Source organism: Brassica napus, chromosome A2 (assembly GCF_020379485.1).
Source record: "Brassica napus cultivar Da-Ae chromosome A2, Da-Ae, whole genome shotgun sequence".
Lineage (NCBI taxonomy): Eukaryota > Viridiplantae > Streptophyta > Magnoliopsida > Brassicales > Brassicaceae > Brassica > Brassica napus.
The window spans coordinates 817,203-844,901 of NC_063435.1; the positions used below are offsets into that span (position 1 = coordinate 817,203).

At 33.2% G+C, this 27,699-nt stretch overlaps 3 protein-coding genes, 1 long non-coding RNA gene, 1 other non-coding gene and 1 pseudogene across 6 annotated transcripts; 1 reads left to right on the forward strand and 5 right to left on the reverse strand.

The window, feature by feature from the left end:
- Positions 1-5,618: 5,618 nt before the first annotated feature.
- On the forward strand, positions 5,619-8,025 carry LOC125581752 (annotated as a pseudogene).
- A 1,133-nt stretch (positions 8,026-9,158) lies between these two features.
- Positions 9,159-10,214, reverse strand: LOC125581757 (polyadenylate-binding protein-interacting protein 5-like). 2 transcript variants are annotated; one of them, XM_048747731.1, is made up of 3 exons: positions 10,162-10,214; positions 9,580-9,860; positions 9,159-9,490 (listed from the first exon to the last, which is right to left on the reverse strand). In XM_048747731.1, the coding sequence occupies exons 2-3, from the start codon at positions 9,823-9,825 to the stop codon at positions 9,323-9,325; spliced, it is 414 nt and encodes a 137-aa protein (XP_048603688.1). In that variant the 5' UTR covers positions 9,826-9,860; positions 10,162-10,214; the 3' UTR covers positions 9,159-9,322. The 2 variants fall into 2 exon arrangements, with proteins under 2 accessions (XP_048603688.1, XP_048603684.1); XM_048747727.1 differs by lacking the exon at positions 10,162-10,214 and having other exon boundaries at positions 9,580-10,059.
- Positions 10,215-10,506: 292 nt separating this feature from the next.
- On the reverse strand, positions 10,507-12,043 carry LOC106416197 (FCS-Like Zinc finger 10-like). The gene is made up of 3 exons (XM_013857040.3): positions 11,894-12,043; positions 11,097-11,682; positions 10,507-10,973 (listed from the first exon to the last, which is right to left on the reverse strand). Exons 2-3 carry the CDS (start codon positions 11,672-11,674, stop codon positions 10,871-10,873), a joined length of 681 nt encoding a protein of 226 aa, XP_013712494.1. The 5' UTR covers positions 11,675-11,682; positions 11,894-12,043; the 3' UTR covers positions 10,507-10,870.
- Positions 12,044-12,568: 525 nt separating this feature from the next.
- LOC125581762 lies at positions 12,569-14,590 on the reverse strand. The gene is made up of 2 exons (XR_007319464.1): positions 14,122-14,590; positions 12,569-13,262 (listed from the first exon to the last, which is right to left on the reverse strand). It is a non-coding gene; the product is annotated as an uncharacterized LOC125581762 (long non-coding RNA).
- TRNAF-GAA lies at positions 12,763-12,835 on the reverse strand. The gene has a single exon. It is a non-coding gene; the product is annotated as a tRNA-Phe (tRNA).
- A 5,263-nt stretch (positions 14,591-19,853) lies between the features above and the next one.
- LOC106363611 lies at positions 19,854-20,690 on the reverse strand. Its single transcript, XM_013803328.2, has one exon. It carries the CDS (start codon positions 20,688-20,690, stop codon positions 19,854-19,856), a length of 837 nt encoding a protein of 278 aa, XP_013658782.2.
- Between the last annotated feature and the right edge of the window lie 7,009 nt (positions 20,691-27,699).

Below are 27,699 nucleotides of genomic sequence, written 5' to 3' on the forward strand. Positions count from 1 at the left end.
TCTGAGTTTTGTTTGTCTAATTTTAGACATTTACTTTGCACTATTGTATATATTTTTAAATATTCAAATTTTGAACAACTTCAAATCATCTTATATATTTAATATATTTATATATATTAAATCTAAAAAATATTATATATTTAAGTATGTAATCAATTTTGGATATATTCGGGTGCCCGAAGTATTTCGGTCCAGATCGAGTTTGGTTTCGGTTTATCATGATTACTATAAAATTTGACTTAACGTTAGATATTTGACACATCATTTTGCTCAGTTTTGATTCTTGACACTTATACATACTTACTGTTGGATCGGATTCTGTTTATTTTTCGGATTCAAGGTTTTTTTTTTGCAAGCCCTACCCAAAAACTGGTACAAGTACATGCAACATATCTTAAAACAAGCCCATGCAACGTGTGAAATGTAAAAAAGAAACACAATTTTTTTTTTCAAGTTCAGTAGTCTTTACAAGTTAAGAGTAAACAAATTTGTGTTTAGACAATTATAAAAATCTTATAATTTTTATTAATTTTTGAAATCATATTTATCTTGTTTTTTGTTTTCAGGTTTCATATTAATCTTGTTAAAGATTTTCTAAAGGTTACCGAATTATTATAAATAATTTGTTTTATTTATTTAATAAAGAAATTGTTTTTAATAGAAAAGTCCCACTTTTATCATTGGAAAACCAAATATGGAGAATGAATTGTACGTAGACTAAGAAATGGCACATAATATCAGTAAATGAATTATAAAAATTATGTTTGAAAAAAAAAGACTAATTATAGCCGTTGAATTTTTTTAACCTCTTTTTTTTTGTTATAAAGAGCCGTTGTTACAAGCGAAGTGATCATCTACTTTACTTTCTCTGCAAGCAAGGAAAGGTGCTAGGGTTTGTGAGTTCTGAAGCGACGATCGAAAACGATGAAATCATCAACGGAGAAATCTGAAAGAAAAAAGTAATTAGTTTGCTTAGCGTTTCGTTAATACTTACGGAACAGATTTGTGTTTCTATCATAACTTTTTTTTTGCAGCGGATTGTAGTGGTGACGAGAAAGATCGCGAGGAGAAGTGGAGGTGGTACGACCGCGAAGCGAAGATCCACCACGCAAAAAAGTTTAGAAACGGAGCTTGTGCAAAGTAAGCAACGTGTGGTGATGTTTCTTGTTTTGAGTATTCAATCTGCTTAATATAGTTGCTCAATTTGATTTTAGCTCTCTCGTTTATAAATATCCGTTAGAAGAGATTCATCATCTTCCTACTCTTTCTTTTTGTGGAGAGAGTTCACCTGAAGAAGTGGTGTTGGTATGATCGTGGAGCGAAGATACATCAAGCCGAGAGAGTTTTAACTTATTCAGAATATCACATGATCAAGTTTTGTTTTTCCTTTCTCTTTGTCATATTTCTTTCTTTCTCTTTGTCATATTCAAAATACCATTGGATCAAGTTTTGTTTTCTTTCTCTTTGTGTTAGTGCATGTTCCTTTCCTTGTAAATCTTTAATGTTTTCTCAATTGTAGGTATTGTAGTTTCTTGTTTGGAATTCGATTGGAGAAATTAGCTATCATGACAAGAATCATGCACCTAAGCATGCTAAATAAAAGGTTTTTAAGAGTTTGTTTTGCTATGTACAAGAGTAAAATGTCTTTAAAAGTTTGCTTTGCTATGTACAAGTTAAGCACATGTACTCATGTTTATAGTTTTTTTTAGTATTCCGTTTGACATCATAAACTTAGTTTGGGTTATCTTATGTATTTAGATGTGGTGTGATGACTCACAATGCCAAATCGTGTTGTGAAAGACATCGTAAAGTGGGAGCTAGACCATCAAATGAAATTGGTTGCTTATTTTCTATGGTTATGTTACACATTAGTTTGGAAAAGAAGAAATTCGAATTATAGTAGGTTGACAGCATAAATACCATCTTTGATGACAATAAACTGAAAGGATGATATCTTAGTGTTTGGTGGCTCCTCATAGTTTGCTTGATAACTTATTCCTTTAAACCAAACAAAAATTTTATAAATTAAGTAAATATATGTATGTAATATGTCTATCTAGAATGTTCGAGCAAAGCCATTATTATTAACATTAATGACAATATGTTGTTTTAATTTCTCAGTAGCCTTGTCCTCCGCAAAGCTGTTACTTTCAAAATTTCCTATTCTGAAAACTTATTGCAAACATGAAACATACTTCCTCCGTATTTTATATATGACGCTTTAGGATTGTGCACATAGATTAAAAAACATTTAATTTCTAAACAAAAACATCATTAATTGTTTACCTAACCACAATTTAATCAATAATAAAATAAGAAACTATTATATCATTGGTTATCTAGCATATTTGTACAACAAATAGTCTCTCTTTCAAAGAAAAAGTCTCTTTCTCTTCTCATCTAAAGCAGTAACCTAAAGTTTGAATGATAAATCTCTCCTATGGAACAAATTCTGCATGTAACTCATGCTTTTTGTGCCCACCAAGAACCCTAAAAGAGAGGCGGATTTGATCTTCTTTGAAAAAAACTATTTGGGCCTAATTTCAGTACAAGCCCGTTTATGGATTTTGCAATTTATGGGATCAATGTTATGTGGAGAAATGTTTCTAGAAAAGGATAGGCATAAAGTGAAGATAGTGAAGTCTGTGAAGACCTTCGCATGTGAGTCGCATACACACGAGGGTCCTTAAACATTGATGAGCTTATCTTCCTTGTCTTCTATTAATGCTCTTAAATAAGTTCCCAACTAATATTTGATACCAATTTTTTTTTCTTGTGTACCTAAGAGAGTTTTTAATCTATATATATGTCCATGATAGTTCTAGAGATGATGCAGTGGACAATCATTGAGACTCAAATCTTTTTACAGTAACACGTTTTCATACAATTAGATATTTTCATTGTTTTTTTGTATTGGACTCAGATTGTCTATGAGTTAATTTTTCTATTATGAAGAAAAAGTTAGATCCGACATAAACTGAATTTTGTTTTTGAAGTTTGTCAAAACCATTAAGGATAGAATAGTAACTCAAATCATTTGTGGTGATACTATGGAAATAAATTCGAAATCGATCATTAAATATGACTGGATTATTTTAGCAAAAAAAAAAGAAGAAGATGGAGGTTTCACTTACCATTTACTAATTAACATACTGAAGTTTCTCTTTGTTTCTTGGGTTAGTTTAAGAGAGACTGAGAGAGGGCAGTGGCTCGATGCCTCGATGCATGTTGGCACGTGATTCAAAAATCGGACGTGACGGTCGTGGTTTTGGATTTTATGGGAAGGCCACGTGCATGGTGTTTTCGCCGCCGTTAAAATATAGTTGAAAGACAAGATTTTCCTCCGTCACGGCCTGAGAAGTTTGACGACGTCAACTGATAGAGTCAAGTGGACGCTAAACTCCACCGGAAAGAAGCAGAAGAGTCGGTCCACGCTCACATGCCACTCTTAACATACTTAATCGCTTAATGCACACACGTTTCCAAACGAGTCAAAAAATCATAAGTATTTATATCTATTTTCTTTCAAAAGTAGATATCTAGCTAGTGCACTTTTAGTAGTAATTTTTATTGATGAAAACGCGTTTACAGGATTGACTAATGGGGGTTACTGCTTGTGGAAACTTTTAGATGAAAGCTAACTAGCTAATCGTACATGAAAAGAGTTTTGTACAATAATGCGGATTAAATTGAAATTCTGGTTTTTAGAGTGGTATACGATAGCGTTTGTCGGTTGGTTGGAGAACATTGTCTTTGCATCGTCTTAAAATCGATCACCTGATGGAAATGGAATGCGCGATAGATGAAAACAAATGGGCTTACCGTATATTCGAATATTTAATATATTTATCAGATGTGATAACACTATTTTTGCTTAGTTTATAGAAAATCACATTGAATAAATGTTGCCTGCTTTGTAATAGCGAGAGAACAGGTGGAATCGGGTATGGGCCCGTGAAATAGTTAAAATAAGTTTTTCTAAATAAAGAGGCTGAGACAGTCGCACGATGGTGGCTTTAGCGCTCTGTTTCTCTCATAATCTGCCGTCTCCTTTTCAAGTGGGCCACATTCCCTCTACACCGTCAGCCGTAGAGCCCCACCCACGTTCACTCATTTACCCTTCTTGTCTCTTTGCTCACTGATCACTATCTTTCTCGAACTAAGGATCCAAATGGTGACAGTATTAACAAAAATAATCGAAAATATAAGAGTTAAATAAATTATAAGTAAAAAAAAGTTTCATAATTACATTTTTTTTTTGTAAAAAGTAAGTGTATAATATAAGCACAATTCGTTTATATAGAATCATAAAAAAAACATAAGAACGAGACGCAATATTGCAATGGCCACGTTCCGGCCGACATCGAAGACTGTTATCCTACATCCAGATTTTAGCCGAACGAGGGCACAGCTGAACAGTCACCACAACTGATTTTTTTTAAATGGTGAATTATCAAGAAAGCCTGAGAAAAGACAACAGCTCACATGTTGTCAGAAAAAAATAAATCAATTATACTACACGCAAATCTTAAAAAGTGAGATCCAACTGATTACACAATCCTCCTCGTAGCAACTCCACCGGACATCCATTGACCATTGTATTTCAACCACATGACTAAAATGATTTTTTCACTAATTGCATGATTACTTGGGGAAAAAATCCCCATGATTTGATCGGTCGTCCAAAGTTATGATATAAAACTAATACTTCGAAGTTACATAAATATCAAATCACGTTGGTGTACAGATAGATATTTGCATATGAGATCAATTTCTCGTTGGCATTTTTGTTGAAGTGTTGACCACATGTGGATATGAACCAACCCAATATTTGTTATTTCTCTTTAAATTAACACAAATAACATGCAAAACTGTCTAATATGTTACTCCCTCTGTTTCGGTAAGATATAAGTTTTAGAATTTTTACACAACTTCTTTTTAATCTCTGCCAACTCACTTCTAATGTTATCATTCAGTGTGTCGTAGGTTTGCTTAAAGCATAAAACATTAATTTATACAACTCTGAACCATGCATATATAGTTTTCCATTCGTATCACACGAATTGCAAGCACTTGATAATTAGTCATCATAACATCGATATTTTAATGTAATGTGTACATTTAGGCCATTAACCTGCATTAATGTCCGTTGGTAGTAACCGGTATTAATGTCATTCATATGTTTACTATTCATAACCATAATACAGAATTATGATTCTTTTACAAAAGATGTTTCTTCGAAATATGGAAAATCATATATAATGAAATGGCAAATCAATGTTCTAGCAAACTTGCATTAAAAACTCTTATTGTTTAATATTTAACAAAAACAAATTTTGTTTAAGAATAATAATCTGACGGCAGAAACAAAACATTGAGAAAAGAACTGAGCTTCCAGAAATAACCCTCTTTGCTGTTCACTTCTGCAATATATGCTAAATCCCAAAAGAGTGAGTCACGGCCCCACGTGGATACGCAAACCACATCAGTGGCATAAATCCGTAAATTGTAGCAAAATCGAGAGGTATTTTCCAAGTTGTAAATCCATATAAGCAGTTGCCGCTCATCTCATAATCTCCCATAATTGTTTATTAAAGTCTCTTTTGCTATCTCCTTTACTTTGGTCGTTCACAATGAAAGGAGGCACCGTCTCGTTTCTCTTCGTTCTTCTCATCTCCCCTTCACCTCCATTTTCTGCTTCCGTGATGGTAATCATCAATTACATACTGACATACATATACACGCGTACCATGACATATCTACTCCTCCATGTAATTATATATGATTGCATCTTTAGTGATTTGTTTCTTTCTTTGAGAAATATTGACATGTTTACTTCAAAGCTTAATTATGTTGTGTGAATGAAAAAACGTTAGTTCTGTTTACTTTCTATCCATAAGTCTCTAACTGGGACATTTTTCTAAAAGCCACTAAACAAAAAAGCCTGGTCGGGACCATTTTGTTAATATTTTCTGTTAAAAAATTGCCTTTCTCTTTTGGATATGAACCATTTCTCCGTATAAAACTCGTGATAATATTATTTATTATATTTCACGAAAATCAACTTACACAAAGAAATGTAACACGTTCACTGAAACCGAGGGAAATTTCGTAAACGCAGGGATGTTACCAAACGGTGATTTTGAGCTAGGACCAAAACCATCAGACATGAAAGGAACACAAGTGATAAACAAGAACGCTATTCCAAGCTGGGAGCTTACAGGCTTCGTCGAATACATAAAATCCGGTCAAAAACAAGGAGACATGCTCCTAGTAGTCCCTGCCGGAAAATTCGCCGTCCGGCTAGGAAACGAAGCATCGATCAAACAGAGACTTAACGTGACCAAAGGAATGTATTACTCGCTCACGTTCAGTGCCGCAAGGACTTGTGCTCAAGACGAACGGCTCAACATATCGGTGGCCCCTGACTCGGGCGTCATTCCTATACAGACTGTGTACAGTAGCAGTGGATGGGACCTATACGCTTGGGCGTTTCAAGCTGAGAGTAACGTGGCAGAGATCGTGATTCACAATCCTGGCGAGGAAGAAGATCCTGCTTGTGGACCACTTATTGATGGTGTTGCCATCAAGGCTCTATACCCTCCAAGACCTACCAATAGTAAGTGTATTTCCTTTTATATATTATATGGTTTATATCTATTAATATTCTAAGAAATATCATTTTCATTAATTATCCACTGTGATCTGTCATGTCTAAGAAATATATCCTTTTCATTAATTATCTACATGTGAATTTTAGCTAGTTATAGTCAGGGCATTTAGGGGTGTTGGCATTTTTGAATATTTGGTTTTCTAGTTTGTAGAACCGTATATTGCATTAGAACCGAGACATTCGGTGGTTAATTTTTCAGTTAAAGAAAAATCTGAGTATAAATATATTAAATTAATCTCCTATATAACTAATGTATGACCAGATATAAAAAAGATATGTACGTGTAATGAATTTTGGTTCATTAGTTTTAGTTAATTTGATACATATAGAAAAACTTACAAAGGAGTTATGTTTCGAAGATTTTGGCTTGGTTAGATTACGTTTTTTTTTTCACTTGCAGTTTATAAACCTGAGTAGTGAGTATGAACATATTTGACCCAAACGAAAAAATGGATTGGTAACATTACATAACTGTGGTCTATGTACGTGTGTGGCCAAGACTTATGCAAGAATCAATCAAATGATGTATTTAATATAAATATTATTTTTATTAATAATATAAATATAAATATTATTAAAAAAATTATTTTTTCTATTAAATGAAACAGAGAACATATTGAAAAATGGAGGATTCGAAGAAGGTCCCTATCTACTCCCAAACTCCACAACCGGCGTTCTGATTCCTCCATTCATAGAAGATGACCACTCTCCTTTACCCGCTTGGATGATAGAATCCCTCAAAGCCGTCAAATACGTTGACGTCGAACACTTCTCAGTCCCACAAGGCCGTAGAGCCGTCGAGCTAGTTGCAGGGAAGGAAAGAAAGCGCGATCGCTCAGGTGGCTAGGACCATCATAGGGAAGACATACGTGCTTTCTTTTGCGGTTGGAGACGCGAACAACGCGTGCGAAGGCTCGATGATAGTCGAGGCGTTTGCGGGAAGAGACACGTTAAAGGTTCCTTACGAGTCGAAAGGGAAGGGAGGTTTCAAACGCGCTACTTTGCGGTTTGTGGCGGTTTCGACCCGCACGAGGGTTATGTTTTACAGCACGTTTTATGCGATGAGAAGCGATGATTTCTCGTCGCTGTGTGGTCCCGTGATCGACGATGTTAAGCTCCTCAGCGTTCGCAAGGCTTAAAATGGTCCTTGTTTTATTTTAAAGGTTTTTTTCGTATAAGGAGTGTGGGGTTTTTTAAAAGAGTAATTTTTATCTCTGGTGCTTTTGAAATGAGATGATTTATATACCGAGTGAGTTGTTATGTTGTAGGGTTTTATATTAAACAGAAATGTCTTGCTTATATCTATTTCTTGTATGAGAAGGCTGAAGAAATGTTATCGTTTTTTATTACTATATATTGGATTTTTGAGGAGATCATATGATTTACAAAGATTAATAAAGGTGTGCTATTAATGGGTGTAAGTGGTTCTTCCTATGAGAAATATTATGAATAGAAGAAATAATTATTTACGGAATATAAATGGAGTAAAAACTGAAATTATCAATGAAATAGAAAATTTCATACATTTATTTATTCACGAAAATTTTAGGATCATGAATAAAAAGAATAAATTTTACAAAAGATTAATTTTGTTGTTTCTTTCCAAAAATGAATGTGTGGTATTATTTTAAATGTTTTTGATAATAACTAGTAACTATTTTATAGAATTCTGTGTTTAAATAATTTTTTTCTAGAAAATAGCATTGATCCAGACTCCAGAGAAATGAGGATAAGAATTTGGGTATTCAATTCTGATATATTTATTTGTTTACAAACATGGATATGCTATATGCATATACTATATATTTTTGTGTGTGTATTATTGAGTACTATCAAACTATTGAAATTGGTATACCTACCTACCTATGATCAACTCGTCTAATCGATACATAAACTATTTGACTGTGTAATTCAATACCTAAAGTAATAACCAGTTTGAATTTAATCTTGAACTTAGAACTAAATTTTCTTAAAGTACCTTTAATATTGAAAGTGCTATAATCCGAACCTGTCGAAACAGAGGATTTTAAAATCTCTGTTAATAGTGTTCTCTGTATCTGTAGTTTCCTTTTGTTTCACTAATCTCTTTGTAGCCATCGTAGTATGCAAAGCTCGGAATAGTCCAAGTTTAAAATAAAATTCCTTTTAAACACTTTTGAGTTTCCCTTTTTTTCTTAAAAAGAAGAAGAAAATGACATATGCTCTCTGCTTTGCAACAATGGATTTGGAGAGTTTTACATATTGTATTAAGGTTACATATAGTTGCTATACAATTATATTTGTTTCTTTTTATTTGCTATATTTTTGCGTTAGAACTTACAATGATTACATAATTTTATATAACAAATAAAATGGCAATATACAGGTGAAAAACATTTCAGACTATACAATTCATAAGAAGTGGAGTTGCAAAAAAAAGGAAAAAAAAAAAGGAAAAAAAGACTAGACTAGCTGCCAACAAACAAACATCAGTCAGATTTCCACTTCCAAAACTATACATTTTACCATCACTTAATCACTCTCAATATCATTTACCCTAAAGATTACAATCAACTTCATTGATACAACACACCCCATTACCTGTCCTTATTATGGGTGTGCAGCCGAAAATAAAATACATTAAAACTTCACAACAAAGGATATATCAGATCAGGCTGATACAGTTGCATTAGGAATAACCACCGATGGTGACGATACAGCGATTTCTGTAGCTGCCTTCTTTCGTGTTGACGCCTTTGAGCTTGATGGCCCTGATTCACAGAGATCCCCAATATCCAACGTCTCTGGGAGGTGTTCTTGAGCTTCAGTGCTGTATATCTACCGCAAGATAGATCAAAATCATCGGTTATGTAACAAAAATATAATGTTCCATGTGAATGATCACGAGAGATGACTGATGAACTTACCTCAAGCTGATTCAGCATCTCAATGGTTGCTTCAAGATCACCGCTATTGGCCAGGTAAACATCAGTTATAGACTCTTGTGAGAGACCAGAGAATGTAACCAGAAGGTATTCAATGTCCATGTCTATATCCATCTCCATATCCAAATCATCATCATCCCTTATTTGCTTGTATGCCATTTCAGAGGATGTCTTGGGCATGAATATCTGCTCTCGTCCCTGCATGCTACGTGTGGCCAAACCATCCATATCATCCACTCTTTTAGAGAGTGGTACGTATGATGCTGCATGGGGATTCAATGCAAACGTTCCACCTGGCTTCATTGCTTTTGTCTTGATGATAAAGTTATTGCTAAATTCCAATTGTTATCCATTATTAATAAACAACAAAAAGACAAAGGCAGAAGACAACAATAGTAACTTGTGTGACACGGAAAAGACAAAATCAGTTATATCTTACGCTGCACGATCTAACCAACCTAAGGTATATAAGTATATAACACAACGTTTCTATCAGATAACACAGAAGGAAGAAATATTGAACATGTGACAATGAATATATGTCTATAAAGGTTATTTTAGAACCTGGTCACAAATCGTGTTAATGCTTGAATAAATAAATAAAACAATTCACAATCAAAAGAAATGATGGGAATAAGAGTGATTATATGCAAAATTTCAAAAACGAATAGGGATCGTCTCTTGACCTCGTCAACGATGGACGTAAAAGGACAAGGATCAACGAAACATCAGGAGAGAAAACGAGCTTACCAGAGAAAAAAACTAGCGTTCCTCAATGTGTCAAGGGAAAGAGAATTTTTTTTTTTACTGTAGACTGCATATTATGCGAATAACTCTTTTATAAGTTTATTATATAGTATATGATACAATGAAAGATTTTTCTGTATACTAGAAGAGAGCTCGGTTTTTGATGGATAGCATAAAAAATTTTACAAATGGAAAAAGACACAACTGGAGGGAAGCCGCAAAAACAGGCTTCTTATACCCTCCTATGTAATTAAGATCTGATCATATCTGAAAAGACGAACCATAACAATAACCATTGCCCTGCCTCCAGTGGCAATCATCCCAACAAAAACATGAGAGATGATCCCAAATGTGTCTTTTATATAGGTAATAGAAGCACAAGTATTATACAAAAAAAAATGATCATCCATGGCTGCCTTGGTTTAGACAAACCAGCAGCTCTTTTTTCTTGAACAGATGATCAGCTCAAGCTTCTACCTCATCCCACGGTGAAGATCACACCGTTATTCTTTTTCTTAGACAGGCCCTACTCTGAAGAAGAGCCAGACTTGGCTTCTTCTTCCTCCATTTTCTCATCCTGATGAATCACCTCTAAACGACACTCAATACTGCAGAAAGCTTTGTATCCTCTGAAAACCAAACAAAGAAACCAAAATTTAAACAACAAACTTCAACTGTGTATGAATTGGTTACACTTAAAAAGAGCCATATGACATAGGCTAAGTGTCAATATATAGAGTTGAATGAGTTACCTGTACATGTATATATCTTTCCCCATACCCAACTTCTTATTGCAAAAGAAGCAGGAGCTCAAGAAGTCATTGGGAGGTAACACTAACACATCAGTAATCGTTGTCAAGTCAAGAGGAGCAATAACAAAAATGCTCTCTTTCTTGATACCACAACAACGTCTCTTCATCTCCTTACTATCTACCGACTCCAGACACGCATTGTTGTTGTTGTTGACAAAAGTGTTCCTAGTTCTCACCATTGACTCAAAGATGATGTTTTTACTATCAGGTGATGGAAGAAGAATCCTTGATGATTCAGTGTGATGATCATCATCAAGAGAATCCACTATACTCAAGCCTACTTTTCCAGAATCCCAGCTCTTTTTATGCGTTTTCCGGATTGAACTCAAAGAAGATCCACCAAAGGGATTCACTAAACTAGGGAACAAAATGAACTCCAACGGAGATGTTGGGCTCCAAGCTGCTTCGTAATCAGATACACAAGAGCTGATTGTGTTGTTTTTAAGCCCTGAAGACTCCGGTTTAGTCAAATAGAAAACAGAACCAGAAGCCATTTGATTGTTGGGATGCTGAGACATGATTTGGTCTACGTCAACAAACAAGAAGCAAATGTTAGCTCAGAGAATGATCCAAGGCTTGGACAAGAGTATCTAACAATGTCGGAAGAAAGCAAGAGAAGCTTTGATATTGAAATAAGCAAAGAAACAAATCTCTGGAAACTAAAGGAACAATGTATTCTAAGCTAAAGACTCGGTGTCAAAAGATTCAAAGAAGAACAAGAAGAAGAAAAAAGGCACCTCAGGACTTGTGTGATAGATAGACTCTGACTGGATGTTGAAGAAGAAGAATAACGCAGAGAAGTAAAAGACGAACAGTATCTATGCAAGTCTTTGACCTACTCTTCTCTCTCTCTCTCTCCTCAAATAGTGAGCTTCTCTCGGATTCTTTACGTACATATTTTAATTTATACTCATTAATTATTGATTAGCTATAAAACGATTAGTTTCGGTTAAGCTATCGTCATTATGGGCTGACCATCAATATCGTTTATCCGCGTGGAGGTTTCGTTAATCGCCACGTGGATACGAGTCACCATGATCTGACCAGTGAACCATACTTAAACACATCTCTTCGCCGCCATCATTCACTTCTTGTCGTCTTCTGCTGACTCAGATTTCTTTCTTCATTGACTTCTTCGCACGTGCCAGGTTATAGTCTTACACTTCAATATGTGCGTGCGCTCACGCATGAACTTTTTTATATGATATCACAATCCTCAAGTACGCCTTCCGAAAAATTCCTTTTGTTGTATTTTACTACATAGTATGAAAGCGCTTGCTTTTGTCTGAGATTCTCTGTTAGTTTATTTTAAAACGATTCGCCCAAACCTGAAACATACGGTCTTGATCGTATAACCGGTGATAATATCATTTTTTCCTTGTAAATGGAAGTTAAAAATATCGAAGTTGTACAAAGATTACGGTAGACCTTAATTGTTTGACATTTTGGAACCTAAAGAATTAGGAGAATATGTTTAGAGAGATACTGGGCTCTTATTATATGGGCCACGCATTTATTATCGCACTCACAAAATTAAATGCTAAGCTGGTTGGGCCTAGAGAACTTTTATGGCCCACGTAGCCACAAAATTAAAAAAAAATTAGATTGCGGTGAGCGTGGATCGAACACGCGACCTTCAGATCTTCAGTCTGACGCTCTCCCAACTGAGCTATCCCCGCAAGATGTTAAATACAACATTTTTATCTAAATTATACTATATTCGTATGTACTAGTTAAAGTTCCAGCAAGATTCAAGAGAGCAGTGACAAATTTGTATACAGAACAAAAAAACAAAATCTTAGCATGACATTAATCAAAACATATTGCCAAAGAAACGGTACACTGTTTTTTTGGTTGTTCTTTGTTATATTATAAGTCTATAATCATGAGAATTGAGAAGTGTGGTTTAGAGTTTTTTAGTGTTTGAGCCATTAGTTTCTTAGCTGAGCCATATGCAACAATGTCTCGTCCCAACCTTGATTTGTCACACTGCTAGTAGTCCATAGTTGTGTTGTCTCAAAGAATCCTTGAATCTAATATCTCTTCCTTCCATTTTCCGTTTTTTTTACTCTTATCGCATTTCGTGGATACCATAGTGATTTGCACCTGAGATTATAGATTAATAATAATTCATCCCAGTATATAGACAAGACAAGACAATACAATAGCATACACTTATTCTTTCTCAATTCGCCACTACCTGTTTTATCACAAAATTGAACAACTTAATTTTCTACTTACATTCTCAATTCTTTAACTAAATATTTAACTGATTAGAATTTATAATGGAACTGAGTGAATTTTGAAGATTTTTTGGTAAAAATATGAAAACTTAAATCCCCAAAATTCAAATTTATAAATTATTAATTAAAATCTACATAAACAAATAACAACTGTCTAGTTTCAGGGTTGTTTATATCTCACAGTAATAACTTAGGTCTTATGCGTAAGATCTGTAAAATATAAGAGTTATTTTGTAAATATTGGTTTTAGTAAGATGAGACGACGGAGGAATTAAAAAAAAAAGAAGGGAGTCAGCAGTTTTGCGTTTTCTTTACAAGTGTTCTCTCTTTTTTATGTTCTCTCGAGTGGTTACGGTTTCTTCATTCTCGGGAAACTTGTAGGAAAGAGAGGCTGCAAGCCTGCAAGTGAGAGAGAGAGAGAGGGGGAAACCTATATTCGATTTGCTCCGTTCGATCGTTTCTAGCGAATCGAAGGCGAGATGGTGTTCTACTTCAAGGCCCGACCAGATGCTGGAGACTACACCATCTTCATGGGCTTGATAAGTTCGAGAACGAGGAGCTCATCAAGTACGGCTTCCCCGAAGACGTCTGGTGAGCGAGAAAGAATATTCTTTATTTTTATGAGCTCCATCATGTGGCCTCGTTAATATGAGCTCATTGCTTAGTCGAATATGTTTGAAAACTACAACACACGGATACATCGAAGAAGAAGAAGAAGGTACCCCAAGAATAGGATCCTCTGGAGCTTGGACAAGATGAGCGAAAACAGAACCGGATGAGACTCCCGATGTCAGCGAGGCGAAAATGGAGCTCAGACGATACGTTGACGGATTAATCTGGCATGCCCCGGCGGTGAGATGACGGAGCAATGCACCGACCCTGCGATCGCTTGGCGACGACGAAGATGAAAATTCAGTAGTTCTCATTTTTTTTTAGCTTTGTGTGTATGAATACGAATTTGCCTCGTTCTCTTATAACAGTTTTGACTTTTTATTTTATTGTTTTCGAAATTTAAAGTTGCCACGTAGGCTTAGCATAAAGTTGCGTGCCTGCGTTACGTTGATGAAATTTAAAGTTGCCATCGTCGGGATAAATTATCTTAGGGCATCTTTATTGGTGGGATGAAGAGAGAGAGGGAGAGAGTCCCTTATTATGCTTTTTTTTTTTTTTTTTTTTTTTGGTCATTAGAGAGTAAGGGACAGCCCTTAATTAAGGGCTTTTCCTTCTCTTTCTTCCTCGGTTCCCACCCCCTTCCTCTAAGGGATACCTTAAGGGACCCCCAATACAGATGCCCTTACGTTCCGCATATTCTTAACAATGTTTTACATTGTGACTATCTTTGCTCATCAATATAATCAACAATGTTTTACATTTTAACTGATAAAGTTTGGTAATAAAATTCTTGTCCGTTTGGAATGCTCACTCTTTTTGAATAATATATCTATGAACCCCTCGTAAATCATGTAAGAAAATCATGGTTTACAATTTCAAAATCATATGAGAATTTTTTTTTAAAACAATCAAGAACTAAACCGGATTAAACTGGTTAGGAAGACAACTCTAGATCTAGATGAAAGAGAGGCCATCATCCTCTTGCAACCCCGCCGCCTTGACTCTGAAAGAAAAAAATTAGAGAGAGAAAGATAGAAAGAGGTGGTGTGTCTTGTCTGGAATGCTCATTCTTTTACCTTGTGTTCAAGAAGCTTATCTGGTTTTTTTTTCTTTAACATATTACCAAAAAAACTATATGTTTTTCTTATTAACGAGTCTACTTGAACAGGCTGAAGATGTGATTTAATAAATGTATTATGACTTATGATAATGATTGCTATTTCGGTTAATTGATGAAGCTTAGCTTGATGTCACTAGAAGAAATTATCTTATGAGAATGATGATAAAATGAGAGTGATATGTACCAATCCCAAAATCAGCTTAGTTGAGTTGGTAGCTCAAGTCTATTTTAATATATTTAAATTTTGTATCATGGAACTGTTTAACTAATGGCAGAAACAAAAATCCAAACTTATCAGTCTATTGCTCAAAGCAAATCATTCGATCTGAAATCCGGTATTATTTAAAGGTTACTGAAATTAGCCATATACTTTTAGTTGATATGAATGACAATTTTCTTGATATAGTCAAAAATAGAAATCATATTTTCAGGAATACGTAATCATACAATACAGCGTTTTCAGTTGGTGTGCAATGACGCGTCCATAGGAAAAAATTAGGACGGATTAGATTATATATATTCAATTACTACTAAGAAGATTTTTTTCAGTTTGTCTATTGAATTCTTATCATTTTACATTATAAGAATAAAAAGAAAAAACTAAAATGTTATTGGAGATATGAATATGTGCAACCCCACTCTGCTTCTCTTTTGTTTCCATCCGTGGTTAGGTGTTGATGGTCTGCGGGTCAGCCCACTTATTTGTAGGGATAATTCATCATATCCGCAATTAGTTTTCTACTAAATACCTGTTGTTTAAAAAATACTTAATACAATTTAACATCTATTTTAAGGCTAATGTTATTTAAAGATTTGAATATTATATATGAAAATAGCTGGGAAAAATTTCTGTGATTCAGACTATTATTGGACCGGTCCTTTCCGTGGATATCCATTTTTGAAGGTTATATACATATCTTATCACTTATAATGGGAGTGGCTCGTGTCTGGCATACATTTATCGATGTTAATGATAACGAAGACCCAGTTAGGAGTATCGATGGCTTAATGTAATTTGTTGAGATCCTTGCAATTTGTTGTATAACTGGCTTCAAGAAATCCTATGGTGTGAATAAAATTAGTACTATCATAGATTCGTAGTTGAATTATTTTATAGTGGGTGGGGTTTCTGAGTTTTGGTACGCATTTTACTGATACTTAATGGATTGGTAACTGAATTCTTACAATAAAGATTATATAAAATTTACGCAAATCATGAAAAATCAATAATATTATTAGGATGATATTCATATATTAGCAGACTTAGTTTTAAAATAAAATAAGAAAAGATTAGCAATTTTTTTGTTATGTAAGTATAATTTTCAACTTTGTACGTATTAATTTCAATAACGCAACTTAATTAAGGCGTTTTCTCAAAAAAAAAAATAATAATATCACAACTCAATTAAGATGTAGTTCAATTTTAAACTCTCGATTTTAGTTTCCGACCGAAGAGATTATATTGATCGTTAGATTTAAATTATTGTGATCTGTACAAGAAACCATAAATACTGAAAATGATACCCGAAAACTTTAGTGCTTACACGACAAAGTAAAGTGTTAGAAGTTTGTGAGATAATATTGCAACGGTTAAAGTCATGAGGGGTGTTTGAGCTGTGGCTGTAACCGTTGTATTATTATCTCACAAACTTCTAACGGTGTTTGAGCTGTGGCCGTAACTTGTTTGAACCTAAACAGCGTCCGTCCTTATTTCAAAGAATTCGATTTTCTATAGATTACGACTTACGAGGTAATCCAAAATAGTTCTAGTAACCAACAATTTTTTTTGAACAACACCAACAGTTACTTATTTGAGTTTTGAACAACACCAACAGCAAACTAATTCTTATTAGAACTAACTGGTTAAGAATTGTTTCGATGTCAAGTGCTATATGAAAATGATAATTCTACTAATGGTTTATTTCAACAAAACTAACGATCGATTTTAATTTAGAAATAAGAATTACTTTTTGCAAAATGCTAGTATGTAAAATCAAATAAATATAAAAAATCAAATAAATAAATAAACAAAAGTATCTGACTTGGTCTGTTACGTTTAGCTATATCAGGTGATGTTTGTGTGTGTTTCTTCTTTCAGCAACAATGATGCGCTGGATCTTGTGGCTCACATGAAATGCCTTTTGGGTTCAACCCAGTTCCTAGGTAATGGCTTGAAGACAAGGTATTCTCAAAGGCTAGGGGATATTATAGATTATCATTTTTACACTAACATTTAAAAAGACCCAATAATTTGTGAAACATTTAAAAAATTTGAAGTCAATTCTTAGATTTTTTTTTGTAAAGATGGAAAAACGCTTTACGAAATTTTCTTAAATATACTTTTCTTAAAATAAGTAGTACTCTTTGAAAATTTAATAAGAATTGTAGTATTTTTTTTAAAAAAAGAGTGACATTCTAGAATTTGCTCCACACTCAGGGGATGTATCCAATCTAAAATTTTGGCTAAATTGATTTTTAGTGAAGTTTTACATGATCTCAATGAATTTAAGAGTTTAAATTAAACCACTCTTGAATATCAACCGAAACCATGAATTTTGATTTTTGATTTTTTTAACTAAGAAATTCTATCCAAACATTTTAATATAAATTAAAATCTTTAAAATTCCACAACTTAAAAATATTTTCAATAACAGTGAATTTCAGAGTACTTTATGAAATGTCAAATTTAATAACAGTAGATTTTAAATAAATTTTTAAAATTCATGTTTGGATAATAATGAATTCATCATTAATACAAATAACCAAAAACTCTAAGTTGAATACACCATCTTATTGTTTTATAGTGTTAGTTACTGTTTTCATACAGAAGGGTTCTAATTTTTGAATAAAACAACCAAATTTACACCAATTAATAACTATAGTGAATAAATAAAAATAGTTTAAACCAGTTTCTAAATATTTAAAAAGTAAATCAAATAAAAGAAAGATATCATTATATCATTTAAAATAAAGCAACTTTAAAATAGCGGTGTTTTTTTTTTCAAATGTATTTTTTTTTTGTTTTTGTCTTTTAAAAGAAATATTATCTAAATTTTTTTGCAACAAGTACGTACCTTAAATTTATAAAAGTTGAAAATAACACTATTTATTTTAAACTTTTACAAGAATTTCATAGAAATATAATTTTTTTTAAAACCAAAGTTTCTATAAAATATTATTATGAATGTGGTTCTATTTTTTTTTTATAAAATTTGAATTTCTCCATACCTGCATAGTGCATAGAAGCACCAAATAAACATAATTTAATTTAGATATATAGTTTGATCAAGCTTGGATTTAGAAAATTCTGTCTTTTTCGTCAGTGTTGCTTTTTTTTTTTAAAGTTCGAATTTAGTCGATTTTTAGGTCAGTGCGCCATTTAAACTGCATTGACCAATAAAATCCTAACTCGATTATGTGTTCATATTTTGCACGCTAATAGATCTGGAGTAATTTATAACCGTACAAGAAAATTATACATACCACAACTTAAACAATAAAAATGAAATATTTTAATTGTTGTTGTCTTCTTAAAAAAATTCCACATTCACTCATATATTGTAGTCTAGTATTAATAGGATATTTTGGATAATAATTATATTAATTGTACTCAGCCATTGTTTGCATGACCTTCATGTAACCAGTTGGATTATTATAGAAGAACTCTTATTATAGTTTTTTTTGTAACAGAACTCTCATTATAGTTAATTGTTTTTTTTTTGTTTGTTAAACCGGGATGTTCAGAACCTAGGTTCCTACTGGCATTTTAATCATATCTACCGCATCTAATATATTGTGAATAAACACGAATCAAACTCTAAGAAAACAAAATGATTGAGGTAGATATTCTTTTAGGTTTTATATTTTATTATGTGAATAAATAGTTTTACAATTTACAATTTTTTAATTCTATATTTTTAATAGTCTAAAACCCCTGTTACCTTTTCTTTTCAAGAATACATATTTATCGTAAATTTTTTTTTTCCTAATTCTATAAAGCATACCGTATGAATGATGACATTTTACTGGTGCAAATAGATTTAAGATAATTCTATAATTAACATATAATCACATAGAAACATATACATACATGCATACTTATTTTACATGTACATGTTTAGACCAAGTCGGGACTCGATCGGGATCTTACAATTTTGTAATTATGAATTACGAAAATAAATTAAACACAGGTTAGATGTAGAGAGTTTTTAGACCTCAAACCTATATAATTTTTATTTAATCAATGTCATCAAGATTTAGTGAACTACTCATTTGTAATTACTCTAGTACCACTGACGTTGCGGTAAAAAAAAACAATAAATACATATATAAATATTGATAGAAGTCGATCAGATTTCTTGGTTACTTTATGTTTTTTTTTAAATCAAATTTTGTTGGTCACTTTCTCTCGTAATTTTGCTACAAGTCTATTCATATCAAAGATAATTGTCGGTAAGTCGGTATTAAAGATACTGGACACACAGAAATACACAACACACAAGCGTTTATTTCCATGTTTTGGTGGAAAACTGGAGTTAATTGATATCATAGTGGCTTGAGGGTTTACGTTTCCACCATAATTACGACCTAATAATATCTTTTTTTTTTTTTGAAAGAATTTTAAATTTATTTCAATCAAAAAAAAACCTTGTTACAGATTTTTCACTGCCTCAATCTTAAAACAAAAATACTATAAGTTTCTATACAATGCTCAAATCTCCATTAGCTTCTACTAAACCAAACCTTCATTGCCTTCTCATATTTTCCTCCTTTCTTCCTCCTCAAAGACGTGATCCTGTTCCTGACCAACTTATCCAATCGAGCAACTAGACAACGGGCAGGCAAAGAAGGTTCACTCACCCTTCTCACGTTTCGTTCATGCCATAATGCATATGCGACAGCTTGAAAACAATAGCGAAGAAGAAAAGTCACAATCCTACCATGGAATCCATTCACCACCACTTGAACCACACTAGACCAATCACAACTTCTTCTGTTACCTGCTAGGTTCTTGATAGTCTTCAACCAAACTTCTTGTGAATAAGCACACTCAAAGAACAAATGATCCCTCGTTTCAGGAGCCGTTTTACACAACCAGCATGTAGATACAGCCTGAGGATTCCATCTTAAAATCCTGTCTCCTGTTGATAGTCTATTATGTATTGCAATCCATATGAGGAAAGAAAACTTTGGAGTAGCACCAGGAAACCATACTCCTTTGAACCAAGAGACACTCGGTGACTGAGCTCTAGTAATGTTCCAAGTTTGCGCCGTGGAGAAACCTTCTTTAAAATCCCCATTTTCTCTCTTCCAAAGACATATATCATCCTGCTGATTCAATCCTCTGTTTTTCAACACCCCAATCTCTTTATCAATCAACTGAAGAATGGATACTCTATGTCTCTTTGGCCGGTATAGCTGTATAGCCCTTTCCACCGTACTATTTAGAGGAATACCCAGATCCATTGTGCCTCGTTCCCCTGTTAGCTCAATTAGACTCCCCAGCGGCGACCAACTATCAAACAAGAAAGAAGTATTTGAGCCACTATTAACATCCATTCTTACCATCTGCTTTACCAATGGTCTTAGTTTCAGCAACTTCTTCCACATCCAGGACCCTAATGAGCTCTTCTCATTAACACTCCAATAAGACCCTTTCCTGATAAGATACTTCCAGATCCACTTTACCCATAACGAGGACCTCGCAGATATAATACGCCATATTAACTTCAAACAGGACACTCTATTTGCTTCTGCCAAATTCTTCAGACCTAAACCTCCCTCTTCCTTCGGCTTACAGACATCAACCCAAGCTATCTTAGCTTTTTGAGTAGATAGAACCGGCCCAGACCAGAGGAAAGCTGAGCAGATACTGTTAATCTCATGAATACATTGACTTGGTAATCTGAACGCTGACATCCAAAAAGCCGTGATACTGTAGAGTACCGATCCAATAAGTTGAGAGGAGATTGTGGTTCTAAATAAGTACGACCTAATAATATCATCATTAGCTAAATAAAAGTACGTAACGAACACACACATGCATGCATTATCATTAGGGACAGAAAAGCTGAGAGGAGATTGTGGTTCATGAAATTTAAAACTAACATCGGAAATCACACACTAATATCGCATGATTTGGTTTCACATAGAATTATCGTTCGCTCCTAAGTTTAAACTTACATGGCTTATGTTGTCTCACACGATATAGTGACATAACCCTTCAAAGCGTCCTCCTTTTTCATTGTTACTTGTTTCTTACATTTTGAATGAAAAATTATTACATTGTCCATCCAGAAAGGAATAATTTTATTGGGTAGATACTATTGAGGTTCTGTTATTTGTTTGCTTTTGTTTTTATGTTTACGTGTTAGTGTGTTTTTTTTTCTATATGGAAGTTTGAAACTACAAATCAGAATTAATTAATATGTACTTGAAATGATAAAAGTGTGAAAATGTTTCTCTTCAAAAATCTCATGTACTTGAAACGGTGGAAGCGTTCTCTTCTTTGCCGATTAATATGATTTACCCGTAATGGTTAAATAATTAGAGGTTGGTCAAGAGTTTAATTAGTGAGATTATGGACCCAAAACTATATGTGAATTATCTTGTTTACGTACAAATATTACAATAAAATGTTTGGACCGTCCGTAGAGCCAAAACACATTTCTGATAAGTGATTTGAATGTCGTCTAGGAGCTAAACACATCTCAACAAAGTGAACCGTATGCAAGTGCATATCTGCGGGCATAAACTACTAGTTAGCTCGAATGCTTATAAGGAATTTAATGGCCCACAAGAGTGCATGTATAATTAAATACGAATAGCCAATATCTGAATAGTCTTATATGGCCCACGATGCACATCAACCGGCAATATTGCCATTCTTTACTTGATTAATGAGCTTTTAAATTTGAAACTGCTCCATTGTGTCTGGTGTTCACTCTAAGCTGAAGAAACTCTTATCACCTACCCAGTTTTATAATTAAGAAATTTCGGATCTTCAATACATATTTATATATATATATATATTTTTTTTTTCAGCACATATATATTCTTTTAAATTTAGAATCAAAAATTTATAATACATGTGAATACGTACATCATTAGTATATATATGATCAAAGCTACTCCCTCTGGATTTAAATGTATGATGTTTTAGGTATTTCACACATATTAAGACAATAATTATTTGCTATAAATTTTGTCACTGCAATGAGTTTTAATGCAGGACAAATAAATTCTCTAGTAAAAAGACAAGTTGCACGTACCCAACCACCCAACCAGATAATTATTTGCTATTACTAGATTTGTTTGTTTTTCAAGATAAATTTGGTTACTCAAAAGACACTTTACACTTTGGGAATTTTTTTAGTTTTGGAGCCACATTTTTAACGAAAACGAATTTAGAATGGAGCCAAAACCAAAAGAGTATTTCACTAATCTTCTATATATATTAGCAATATGGATTGATGCAAATTAAAACTTATCAATGGCTTTTCACAGATTTGATTTAAATTTACCATTTCAAAATAATGAAAGAGAAGCTTTGTTTGATTTGAATAAAAGTCCACCGAGAAATTCTACTCCATCGGATGATGGTGCAATTATTCAATATGATGAAGAACTGGAAAATCATTCTTTTACGAATTCAGGTATATTTTGTTTCCTTATTTTTAGCTAATTATTTATTTGTATTGTTGATATATATCTACATATTACTTCTAATAATTTGCTACTAATACATGTCAAGAAATATTCTCTTTTTGGATAAATCAAGAATTATTCTCTTTTTTGGATAAATCAAAAATCATCGCTGTTTGATCGATTATTTATATATACACAAGAATCACAGAATAATAATTTTTGTTATCTTAATAATTTAATCTTTTTGATATTTGCAACAGGAGAAAACATTCACGTGTCAGAAGGTCTTCAAGAAGCTAATGTTCATAAAAGAAAACAAATGACAGATGGAGAAAGGGTAGAGATCTATCTTGCACTGTTGGAGAGAAGTGTCAATGGAGTTTTACCGAATTCAACGACAACAGAAGTTTCGGATCTATTTTCAGTCCCCTTACAAACGGTCCAACGGATTTGGCGACGAGCCAAAAATACTCCTAGTGGAGAAGCTGTTGACGTATCACACAAGAGGAAAGGAAATTGTGGGAAGAAGAAAAAGCAAATTGACCTTGAGCAATTCGCTAACATTCCACTCCATCGTCGCACAACACTAAGGTCACTTGCAGCATCTTTAAATGTGAGCCATGGGTTTTTGTCTCGACTTTTAAAAGGAGGGATCATTAAGCGACATTCAAATGCCATCAAGCCATCTTTGAGTGATGGTAATATGAGAGCTCGGCTGGAATTTTGTGTCTCGATGCTTGATAGTTCTACTATTCCCAATAATCCGAAGTTCATCGATATGTACAATATTGTACATATCGATGAAAAGTGGTTTTACATGACAAAGAAGAGTTCGACTTATTACTTACTTCCTGTTGAAGAAGAGCCGCACCGTACATGCCAGAGCAAAAACTACATTACAAAGGTAATGTTTTTAGCTGCCATGGCGCGTCCAAGATATGACGGAGAAGGAAATGAGATTTTTTCAGGAAAAATAGGATTGTTTCCATTTGTTACAATGCAACCAGCTCAAAGACGAAGTAGAAACCGAGCGGCAGGCACTTTGGAGTTAAAGGCAATGACTTCAATCAAGAGAAAAAATATAAAGGAGTTCTTAATTGAGAAAGTAATTCCAAAAATCCGGGAAAGATGGCCACAAGAAGATTTTGGAAAAACTATTTTTATTCAACAGGATAATGCGAGAACTCACGTTGATCCGAATGATGAAGAATTTCAAGCAGCTGCTTCTGATCATGGTTTTGATATCCGTTTGATGTGTCAACCACCAAATTCACCTGATTTGAATATTCTAGATCTGGGATTTTTTAGTGCCATTCAAGCACTACAATATCAGGTATGTCCTAAGACTATACAAGAACTTATTTCTGCGGTTGAAGCTTCATTTGATGAATATCCTTCAACACAAGTGAACCGGATATTTTTGACTTTACAAACTTGCATGCAAGAAATTATGAGGGTCCAAGGAGAAAACAAGTATAAAATCCCACATATGAAGAAATCTGTTTTGGAGAAGGAAGGCAATTTACCATTACAACTGAGTTGTGATCCTATCTTGGTACAAGATGTAATAAATTATTTGTCTACTTAAGTTTCTATTATGATTGTGTTATGTTGACGTTTTGTTTGCGTTACATTAGTAAAAAGCCTTTTTTAATTATTTCTATAGAGTTTGTCTTCTTGTTGTAATTTTTTTATTCTTTCAAGTTTATGTTTTCTTTGACAAAATTCTTTCGAATTCATATTACGAATCTCTAGTGGTCGTAAGAGACAAAACCAGAATAAGAAAATTTATTAGAACAGAGATGAAAAATAAACAAACATCATTAATAGAACAAAGCAGAACTATAAAAAGCTAAAAAAAACTTAGACATATTTATCCTCATTATTGTCAATATAGTTTCTTCAATCTCTTTGTCGGGATGAAGCCCTCCCACTTCATAATATATTTTGTTCAAATCAAACTCTCGCATGGTGACAGATTTGCTGTCATGAATTCGATACACATCACTTGATTCTTCTTTATCAGAAGATTTTACATGACAGACTTTCATGTTATTTGATTTATTTTCTTCTTGCTTCACTTTTGTCTTGCCATATTCATCCATTTTATTTCTGGAAAAAAAATCTTAGAAAAGAACAAAAAAGATGATACATTAGGTGACGGTAAATAAGAAGACTATTCTTTACAGAGGTGTAGGTGTGTACGATAGTTTAATTTCATGCAATAGTCATTAATAGTTTGACTTTGAAATTTCTTTTACCCATATAAATTAACCACTTTTGCACAGATAAATATACATTCTTGGAAGTTTCATTTTTATAAAACCAAAATGCATTAACTAAACCTTAAAACATCTTACATTAGTATACAAGAAAAAAAGCCAGAACATCTTACATTCATATCCGGAGGGAGTAATATATTTGGTTAATCAAGTGAGCTATCTTCCGTAGAATGCATCTAACATCTGTGCTGATAAAAATGATGACTTTCGACAATAGTCTCTTCAGATCAGCCATCAATTGTTAATAATAGATGTATTACTTATTAATGTTTCTAACATACTTAAAGTTTTAAATATATACCAAATGAGATAAGCTCTCATCAGAGGATGTATCAAACATTCATGCCAAAAGATTGTGTTTCCCAACTAAATTGTCGAGGTAATACATTTTTTCTTAATAGTTGCACACATTTTGTAACTCGAAGATCAAAAAAACTCAAAGAGACCCAAAATCAACCTAAAGTTAATACTTTTTATCTTAACATTTACACAGCAAAAACTGGAAGGGATTTGCAAAATATATGTATGTGCTACACATAGCTGCATGAAACTGTGTATATATATTATTATATGGGGTGATATTGGGGTGTGTGTAAGAAGTAAAAATCCAAGAGTTAAAAAGGGGAGAGAGGGAGAGAGAGAGAGAGAGAGAGAGAGAGAGAGAGAGAGAGATAAGGTTGATGTGGTTGTCGAGATGCTAACAGAGAGGCACATGCAAAGCTTAAATGATGGTATCACTGGTGGCCAAAGCATCTCCTTAAAGCTGTCCTTTTTCATCTAAGACCTCTTTTTTAATTTCCTTTTTCTACCGCTTCTCTCTTTCTCTCTCTATACATACATATATATATATTTAATTTATATATCTGTAACTTATATGTACTTGGGTTTACAACTTTATATATATCAACTTGTGTATATGAACTTACTTACTAATGCCGAGTTGTGCACGTATGCAAACCTAAAAGTGTATCAATTAATTAATACTATATTATATCTCTTTTCTTGAGCTACAAATACGTTTGAGGATAATATTTCAATATATATATATGTTGCACAAAAAAAAAAATATATATTATATTATTTTGAAATATTTCAAAATATATGAATTTTAATTTATACGCTGTAGATAAAATGTTTGGTTGGTTGAAGATAGGTGGTTCCTCGCTTTATTATCCACAAGAAAAAGAGGATCATTACGAATATGTGCTCAATTCCTTTTGCATAAAGTTATGTAATTAAATTTTGAAAATTAGCTAATACCCTTAGATGGGCTATGTGATGAGCAGTTTTCGTAATAAAAAAAAGTAATAACTGGATCCAAAATTTTCAAAATGGATCACTAACACGTTTAGGTATGCATCACAGTTTGTCAAACCTATAATTAATTGCGTCAAACAAAATAATTTCGATCTTATGTTAGCAAAAGTAAGCTACATATATCATATATATACGTCAGTGGGAAGAAAAAGCAGATTAGTATTTTTCCTCACCAATAGACTAAGGGTATGACTGGTTTTCCCGCTACCACCCGCAAACGCAGCTTTTGCGGTTGATAGCGGTTGCTGGCGTTTTGCAACAATCGCTCAAACCGCTCTAAACCGCTCCAAATCGCTCTGAACCTCATAAATTCAAAAGCTGGTTCCAGCTAGCGTTTGCGGTTGCGGGCGTTTGGGGAAGGATAAAAAATTTTTTTTTTTCCAAAACAATATAAATACAAAAATAAAAAAATTCAATAAAAAAATAAATTGAAATTATAAAAATGCTAAAATATACCAATTATATTATAATTAATATTATAAAACTTTAAAATAAAAATATTTTCTATATTTTTAAAAAATTTAAACTATAACTTTCTAAATATAAATTTTATATTTATTATAATATTATTATTTTTGATATTTTTATAATTGTATAAAATATAAATATTGTTAATTTATTATTTAACCGCTGCTGCATTTGGTAGTTAACCAGTCATAAGTATCCCGCAAACGCACCAATTTCTAACCGCAGAACCATTCGTACAAATCTCTTAAAACCGCTAGAAACCGCAACCACCCGCATCCGCAAACTCCCGCAACCGCAACCGCAACCGCTGCGGTTGAACCAGTCAGGCCCTAAAGCAACAAACCTAAATTTCTAAGGAAAGAATATTATTATAAAACACCAAAGCCGACAAAAACTAGGAAAAAAAATTCAATTTACCGAAAGAAAGAATATTAAGAAAATACATTATAACAAGGAGAGAGAAATGTGCTACAAAGGGTACAAGCCCACTAAAGTCTGAAGGCCATCGCTCATCTAAAATTTATAATATTATTTTCTAAGAGGCAGTATATAGATTTACATGATATAGTATTTTGATTCCACCAAAACTAGTATTAGTAAACATTGAAAATATCTAACACAATTTGATGATGCTCATGAGCCACTTCTATATAATATATAACGCGTGTATGTGCGAGTACATGGAAATTTTAACGAGAAAAACACATGAGCTGTCTAACAGTCAAATCTAAATATGCATTATAAATTTATAACCACGAATTTGATATCCATAATAGAGTCAACGACTCAACATCAATTAAGTTGGATTTTTTCTTTGTTAAAGTTCGCTTACATCATAGGGTATCCCATTAGGT

What these genes read in the sequence shown, in the direction of transcription:
- LOC106363611 (XM_013803328.2), bottom strand. Translation starts at nt 20,690, where the DNA reads ATGGATGTTAATAGTGGCTCAAATACTTCTTTCTTGTTTGATAGTTGG.
- LOC125581757 (XM_048747727.1), bottom strand. Translation starts at nt 9,900, where the DNA reads ATGAAGCCAGGTGGAACGTTTGCATTGAATCCCCATGCAGCATCATAC. An exon ending in AGATGCTGAATCAGCTTGAG is followed by an intron (nt 9,491 to 9,579) that starts GTAAGTTCATCA and finishes ATCTTGCGGTAG; the next exon opens with ATATACAGCACTGAAGCTCA.
- LOC106416197 (XM_013857040.3), bottom strand. Translation starts at nt 11,674, where the DNA reads ATGTCTCAGCATCCCAACAATCAAATGGCTTCTGGTTCTGTTTTCTAT. An exon ending in AAAGATATATACATGTACAG is followed by an intron (nt 10,974 to 11,096) that starts GTAACTCATTCA and finishes TTTGGTTTTCAG; the next exon opens with AGGATACAAAGCTTTCTGCA.